Source organism: Corvus kubaryi, unplaced genomic scaffold (genome assembly GCF_017639235.1).
Source record: "Corvus kubaryi isolate FWS band 111438036 unplaced genomic scaffold, C.kubaryi_AGA036_p1.0 37341, whole genome shotgun sequence".
Lineage (NCBI taxonomy): Eukaryota > Metazoa > Chordata > Aves > Passeriformes > Corvidae > Corvus > Corvus kubaryi.
The window spans coordinates 8946473-8954319 of NW_024581112.1; the positions used below are offsets into that span (position 1 = coordinate 8946473).

Consider the following 7847-nt stretch of genomic DNA (forward strand, 5'->3'; position numbering starts at 1 on the left):
GGTTTAAAGTAAGAGATTGTTCTCTTTTGGGGTTCTGGGTGTATTATGTGGGCAGGTGCCAGTGGGAAAACAAGACACATGACAAACAGGCTAGGAACCTGCTCAGAGACCGATGATTGATTGATTGATAGGATGAAAGATCCCCATTCAAATTCCTACCATGAGGGAATATCCCTAGTTTCTAGGATGCTGAGAAACTGCCAGCAGGTCTGTTTTATCTCAATACCAACAAACCCACAGGTCAACTTTTGCAGAACTGGAAGAACATCTGTTTCCCAACTTTTCCTTAGACTGTTGGTCCCTTATTCCCAAGTCCAGCTGACAGCTGAACAGCCAGCCATGAGATAGTGGCAGCTTTTGGTCATTTGGCTTGCCTGCGTGTGTTGGCATAAATCAACAGGCCACTCCACAAATAATTTCCATTAATTTATTTTGATTCAGTTGATACCCATTTGTAAACACTGAATATGATGCAAAATGGACACAAACATACACACATCAGTCTCTTCAAAAAGGCTCACAAATATTTCACAAAGTTTCTTCCTAAAGCTCAGGTTTAAAAAAAACCCAACCAACCAACCAACCAAAAAACTTTCCAAGGTAGACAGTTCTTCCAGCGCCCATCACTCTTCACATTATCATTAGAGGAGTTCCATAAAGACAAGACCTTGGGAGGCTGAATTCCCACATTTCAGAAAGAACTTCACCTGTCTGCAGAAAGATTTTTGCTGCATGAACATCCTGGTAGTGGCAAAAAAAAAAAAAATCCTAGGTAACTAGAATTTTTCACTGAAAGGAATACAGGAAAACACATCCATAATCACACATGCTTCCTGCCCTAATGAGGCAATATACATTCATATAGGAGGAAAAAACCAAGCACATTATTAAGACATTAGGCAGTGAGGCAGTATCCATTTTATCTTCAGAAGAAATTTTACAGCAAATGGTTTCATTAAGACACTTGAAAGCAACCTACTTTGAAGGGAAAAAAAAGCACCATCATAGCATGAAGGCTGAAATGTGATTAGGAGTCACAAGCAGCACCAGCTCAGGCTCACCAGTGACTTTTGTCATTTGAGGACAAGTTAAATGGAGAAACAGTCAATGTGGGGACCTGTGACTTGCCTACAAAAAAGCACAATGAAGGAAGACACAGTTAAAGAGTGCCAAGCCACCACTTATAGGGTGTATCTAAAGGTGCACTGTTCCTACTACAGTGTTCCTACAGACGCCAAACAGTGGGGTGTTGGCATTTGGGCACGGAGGGTGTAACATTACAACACCAGCAATACCAGAAGCCTGGTCCCCTACAAGCTGCCTGGTCTGCAGAAGTCCACATTATTTGTAAAACAACAAGTGCCTCTTAAAAGGTCATGGGTAAAGCGAGACAAACTAACTTCTGAGTCTGGGTGGAAAAACATCCGGGCTGGCTGTTACCAGAATCCTTCCCTGCTCTTGATCAGCTTTAAGTCCTCTTGTTATACAGAGGGAAGACTTTTCAAAAGCCAGCAGGGTACTGTTTTCTGCACTGCCAGGCATACAGTTTTACAGGTGAGACATTGATCCTTGCCTAAAGGCCACACACAACCCACAAGTCACATGCTGGCTGCTCCTACTGCTCCAACCCCTAGGCAGCATGGATCTAGGCAGCTACTAACATAGTGAGCCAGAGGACTGACTCTTAACGCTCTTAGATTTTAACATTTTTCTACCAGTATGGTCAGTACCAAGCTCAGCAGGAAATAACTCAGAAAAGAAACTGTTCCTGAGCACACCGGATCACAACAGTTTGCCCTTGCAATAACTGCAAAGGGAGCACTACCCTCCAAGAGTTCCCTGCTTATTCTCAGGGATGTTAAAAGGAGAGTTCCCAAGTATGCATCTGAAGGGATTGAAACTCTTCCGCCCATTTAGATGCCTTTTAAATATCCTGTTACTTTATGTTTCTCATCTCCCAAGGCATTCACAAAGCAAATCCTTTCAGGAAGAAGAGGTAAACAAATCCTGTTAAAGAAACAGTCACCACTGCTATGCAGATTACAGCCAACCTGAACTTCCTATTCACTGAGGAATCAGCACTGCATTTTCCTCCTAGAAAAATCCCATCCTTGCAACCCTTTAGTGCCCTGAATAGTTTTGGTTCCCACTGGAGCCAGTGCAAAAAATGAATTTACTTCAGCACTTCACCCCCACTATACTGGAGCATGCCTGACCAAGGTATGAAATGGTTACATTAGTCTCAGGTCTTTTGTTCCTAAGCTGCACTCCAAATTCCTCGCTGCCTGGGAGAACAGCCCTGAGAGAGTCTCGGTGTAAGCAGTTCAGATGAAACCTCCCAATCACTAAGAGCTCACTGAGAGACAAGGGACAAGGCTACACTGACAGGCTGCAAAGTAGAAACCAATCTCTGCCTGTGAGTGCAAGTGAGTACCACAGGGCCAACACTGCCAGCCCTGCGATCTGCTCTGCTTTCTCCCAGCCAGGAGTAGCAGGACTCTGAGAAATCACTTATCTCAAACCTGCAAAAGCTCCCAGAACTCGTTCAGCCCGTGGGTGCATGATTGATTCCTGTGCATGCAACGCACAGGGACAAACAAATTGGCTGTCTCCACTGCAGGAGTTTGTTTAGCCCAGGAGGTCCTTCTGCCTCAATATTCCTCAGTGCCAGCAGGGTAAGATCTAAGAAGATCCCACTAGCCCACAGCATCCTTATCTCCAGGGTTGCCACGCTCCAGTTCATCTCAGCAGGCATCACAAAATACATATGTGCCTTGGAAACATTTACAGACAAATCAAGGGAAAGCAACTTTGTCTCAATTTCAACTCCTAGGATCAGGCTTCAAGCTCCAAACAGAGAGTCAAAAAGGAATGCTTTGCACAGTCCAGCTAGGTGCCTTTTTATTCACATTAGGATCAAGGAAGTGATCAGAACCTCTTAGGGTGCTTGGTTAGAGGGTAAGAAGCAAGAGAGCTGTCCCTTTACCTCCTTATAGAGAACTGTTCACAGGATGAAAAGGGGCAAGAGGAAATAAGGGAAATTCAGTAACTCTGTACAGCCACATTCCAGGTGCAGCTGCTCCTCAGTTATCTGCTGGTTATAAAAAGTGCCACTCGAGGAAACCAAACAGTACAAAGAGGGACACAATCTTTACCTTAAAGTGGGACATGTAATGAAGAGCACTCACAACAAATTTGGCAGGGATCTCAAGGGACACCCCTGACCCTGCTTTCTTTTAGCACCATGCACCATCCATCCATTCTTCAAAGCTAATGCACAGCAGCACAATGAATGAGCATCACTTGCCCAACATCCCCCAGCTGCCTGCCACGCCCATGCAGTCAGGGGCAGACCTGACCTGTGCATGATGCACACATCTGAAATCACCATGGCTACGACAAAGCTCTGATCTCTGCTTTTTCACCTTAGGCCCAACCTGTAATTCTTGTGCCATGGTCCCCAGCTCTTCCAGCCAGACCCTTCCTATTGCTGCAGGGCCAACAGCATACATAAAGGGTTTAAAACAAAAAGCAACAAAAAAATCCCACCCACGAAATCCAGAAACCACTACCACCAAAACCTCGTCATTTTGGCTGAAGCTCAAGTCCAGGCCATAATACAGTTGCAGGCTGATGAGGAACAAATCGCATTCTTGCAGGCTCATTCACCTGCCACTACAGGTCATCTATCCCAAAATCAGACACCTCCAACACATCCTCCACCTCTCTCTCCGTACCCTAAGGCTGATCTGTTCCTTGGCTTCTTGGCATGAGAAAACAGCTCTACAGTCAGGCAGCTCTACAACTGGGGTTGAGACAAGATCACTGTGCTGACAGCAACACAACCAACCAAGATGCTACCTACCAAACATGCTGCTAGCAGAATTGCCTACTCTCCCACAGATTCCCTTCTCCCACAGACAGAAGGAAAAGGTAATTTCCATAAAGCTACAGTAATACCAGATGGACAGCACTCTTGTTTTGCCCTCAGAGTTCATTGTTACTTCAAAACATTTCCTTACTTGGTGTATTTACCTGCTGTCATGTGTCACAACCCATAATCAGAGCAGAAACACTTTGAGGGAGATGAGCAAAGCCTTCAAACCAATACAGACCCAGCTTACAGAAAGAACAATGGGATCTCTTTTCACTCATTTAGACAGGGATGGAATAACAATTTTAGGGGTCAAGAGGTGAAGGAATCTACAAAGCCCTACAGGAATATAGCTCACAAAGGCACTTAATAGAAGCATGTACACAGCTGGATGGAATAAGAAAGTAAAAATAAATAAATAAATGCACCAGAGAGGAGAACGCTGCTCGGTGACTGCCTAGACAGTCTCTTTTAGCCAAAGAGCCTGGTTTCTGCAAGGGTCCATCTGTATCCAGAGTTCACTCTTCTGACATCTCCAAAATGCCACACGTAGGTACCAGCCAGGGATTCTTTAACCTTTGCAGGAACCAGTGCACTCCCTGAAGCCCGGCAGCCGGTTACTCCTGATGCCAGTGTTCACATCTAATGAAAACTCAAGTTCTCAAAACCTTGTGCTCTTCTTGCTGTTTCCCACAGTGGAAAATGGCAGCAGGCTCCTCCTCTCCCCATCTGCACATATGGCTTACTGCTTTCTGCATCCTATTGCTGGCTGACAGCATGTGAAGAACCATTCCACCTGGGAAAACCTCTGGTGTTGTCGGTGAGGGGATGGGCAGCCTACATGCCGACCACAAGGGAAGGTTGTGCAAGGAAGGAGTCCTGGAGGGAGGGGCGGCTCCCCTGCTAAACAAAGTCAGTGAACCACGACACATCTGCAGAAAGAGGGGTGTCACACAATGTCCTCGGCAGAGCGCTGTGGAGGAGAAGACCCCAGGCTCAGGAAGTGGCCCCAGTTGCACAGGAGTCCCCGGTTATACTGGCCAGTGTCTATCACTAAGCCACCCAGCAGTCTGCGCCCGGTGTTGTCCCGCAGAGCCAGCCGAGCTTCCCTCTCAGTCACGTTGTAGCTGATGTTCAACAGCTGGATAAGGAGGATGTATCCCATGCCAGCTGTTACAATGGCACAGTACCATACACAGGTGAACAACAGAGCAGAGCTGGCAGAAGGGAAAAAGATGGGAAGGAAGCCATTTAGTACTGGAGCAGCTGCTACAAAGTGACTTTCCCTGGTAATCACTATCCTTTCAAATCCCTGTCTAACATCTGCCACAGTGATCTCACTTTGCTGCTTTCATCAGATAATCCTTAAAAGCTTTCTCAAAATTAAAGCTTCAGGGCTTACTTAATGAGAGTTTTTACTGCTATCAGAGCTACTCTTGCACATTGCTGTCACACAACCTAGCTCTTTACTCTTCCTGTTGTAAAGGTGCTCCGGCCTTATTTAAGGACCCCAGGATGCTCATACTCCACTGGGCATGAGATGGAGCAGAGGAAGGAAGAGTCACTTATGTACTAGCAGTACTCTGCCCATCTGTGGTAGTGCTGGTCTCTGAACTCGTGTCCAACAGCTCCCACCAGCCTCCCTGCCAGACAGGGCATGTTCTAGGCAGATAATGTGGAGGACAGTCACTAGATAAATAGTGAAGAATAAGAGGGAGAGAGCACATGTGGATTCCAGGCTGTCAGATTGTTACCTGCATCTGAGGGCAAATGTATTTAAAAGTACATCTATATATAACACAGTAAGTACTTCAAATCCCAGCTCCTTCAACTTTCTCCAAGTCTCAGGCTGCCCACCTTGGCAAAAGCAGAGACATGTCTTTGCTTTCCAGGGTTTTTTAGGAAGTGCTTTGCATTCAGGTTTGACAGCCAGCAGAACAAGGAGCAGGAGCTAAGCTGCCTGAGCAAGGCTGCTCCCACCCCAGCTCTCTTCCAGACAGACATCTCACCTGTAGTCAGAATAGGCCCCGGGGCAGTAGAACAATGCCACAAAGGGAGTTCGGCCCCTACAGATGGTGTGCAGGGTCAAGGTAATCCCATACACAGAGGTGAGCATGAAGAACGAGAGTGCAAGGATGAAAGCTTGATGGTTGTGCTCCCCTACACAGCTGTTAATCCTCCAAAAGGAAAGAAGAGATTACTTGCTTAAAATAAGAAAATAAACTGTCTTCTATTTCTTCTCCCTCCCCCAGCTGTCAAAGAACCTGATTTCCATGGTGCTTCCATTCAACACAGGCTGAGAACTTTGAAATATATTCAAAGAAGGTCTATAACTTTATAAAGTTACAAACACAAGACAATAGATCTGTAGGGTAACAGCAGCAGACTGTTTGCCTCAAATTTTTAGCAAGGGTAGTATCCTTTACTGAGACACATTATACCCAAAAGGCAGCTTTGGGCTCCCTTGCCTCAGGAGACCACTAAAGCAACTTAACTGCAGGATTGCTAGTGCTCCACAGACCAAGTCTAATAAAGAAAAAGAAAAAACCAAATCCAAAACCCACACCAAAAAAAAAAACCAACGCAAACTGATGAAAAAACAGGAGAGAAGTCAAGCCAATTCTGAAGTATGCTGTAGAAGCTTTCAGCTCTCAGCTCAACCCACTTAGAATAAACAATTATTCCAACTGTTCTTTTAAAGGGTAAATACAAAGCTTTTTGTATTTAAAGAGTGTCATAAGGTCTTGCACACAGCAAAAACAACTCTATTTGCCAGGGACTGTAAAAAAAAGAAGCTAGCTTAAAAAAGTAGGGAACTTAGGAGAGAGAGAAAGAGAGAACACAGGGAGCCTCAGCAGTGCAAAACCTACCAGACACAGTGATGGTCCAGCCTCCTCACACACCTGCCACAAAGCCGGCAGTGCCCTGCTCGGGCTGGCCTGACCAGCTGGCATTTAGTGCACCAGTCCTTTTTCACACCTTCTGGCTGCCCAGCTGACATCCTGCAATAACCTTTAGCTTCCCCATTCACAGCACGACTGCTGGCAGCACCTGAGATACCATGGAGCCCGCTGGAGCTCCCTCTAACACTCTTGCTGGCCAAACCCTGGTGCGATGGCTCCTCATTGCCTGCTGGGATGGGAAGATAGCCAGGGTCCTTCTTGGCTCGAGACAGGGCTGCAAGCATAAGAATTAACCCGCACGTGAGAGCGACCACTTGGGAATATTCCACGTGGCCCCGGGGAACCACCTCCCGGAGAAACACATAGTACATATATCCCAAGGAGAAGAGCCCCAGGCTCAAGAAGAAGAGAGTCCGCTCCTTCCTCCGGTGGGTGAGGTAGTAATACCACAGCACCACGACGGGCAGGGACGTCAGGATTATGAGCCCCAGCAGGAAGTGCAGGGCGGCAACGTGGAGGAAGACGGGCAGCAGGACGAGCGGCGGCACGAGGCTCACGTTGATCTTCACGGCCCCCGAGAACCACGGGACCCGCAGCCGGTCCGCGATGGTGTCGGCGATCCTCTCCAGCGCTCCCGGGGGCAGGGATTTGCACGTCAGCCACCTGTGAGCGGGGGGAGCACAGCGCCGGCTGGCACCGGGGCAGCCGCCCTCCCGCCGCCCTGCCCCTGCCCGTCCCGCTCCCGCCGCCTCCCCTCGCCCTCTCTCCCAACAAGTTTCTCGGGAAGCGGGACGCGGCTCCCCCGCCCTCAGAGCGGCAGCCCCATGGGGACGCCGCCGCCGGGAGGATGTCCCGCAGTCGGGCGGCCCCAAGGGTGGCGGAGGTCGCAGCACCGGTACCTGTCGCAGCCGTCGTCCAGCTCCTCGCAGTCGCAGCAGCACGCCGCCAGGTGGTTGCGCTGGCCGCGCCGGTCCACGTATTCGCAGCAGCAGAGCGGCTCCTCCATCGCCGCCGCCCGCCCCGTCCCTCCCGCGGGGCCGGGAGCGGCTCCCGCCGCCGGCGCCGCCTCA

General features: G+C 48.4%; 1 protein-coding gene across 1 annotated transcript; it reads right to left on the reverse strand.

The window, feature by feature from the left end:
• Window positions 1–413: 413 nt before the first annotated feature.
• ZDHHC23 (zinc finger DHHC-type palmitoyltransferase 23) lies at window positions 414–7841 on the reverse strand. The gene is made up of 4 exons (XM_042031799.1): window positions 7677–7841; window positions 6745–7440; window positions 5884–6051; window positions 414–5091 (listed from the first exon to the last, which is right to left on the reverse strand). The coding sequence occupies exons 1-4, from the start codon at window positions 7781–7783 to the stop codon at window positions 4824–4826; spliced, it is 1239 nt and encodes a 412-aa protein (XP_041887733.1). The 5' UTR covers window positions 7784–7841; the 3' UTR covers window positions 414–4823.
• Window positions 7842–7847: the final 6 nt, after the last annotated feature.

What these genes read in the sequence shown, in the direction of transcription:
- ZDHHC23 (XM_042031799.1), bottom strand. Translation starts at nt 7,783, where the DNA reads ATGGAGGAGCCGCTCTGCTGCTGCGAATACGTGGACCGGCGCGGCCAG. An exon ending in CTGGACGACGGCTGCGACAG is followed by an intron (nt 7,441 to 7,676) that starts GTACCGGTGCTG and finishes CCCCGCTCACAG; the next exon opens with GTGGCTGACGTGCAAATCCC. An exon ending in GGGGCCTATTCTGACTACAG is followed by an intron (nt 5,092 to 5,883) that starts GTGAGATGTCTG and finishes CCCTTCTGCCAG; the next exon opens with CTCTGCTCTGTTGTTCACCT.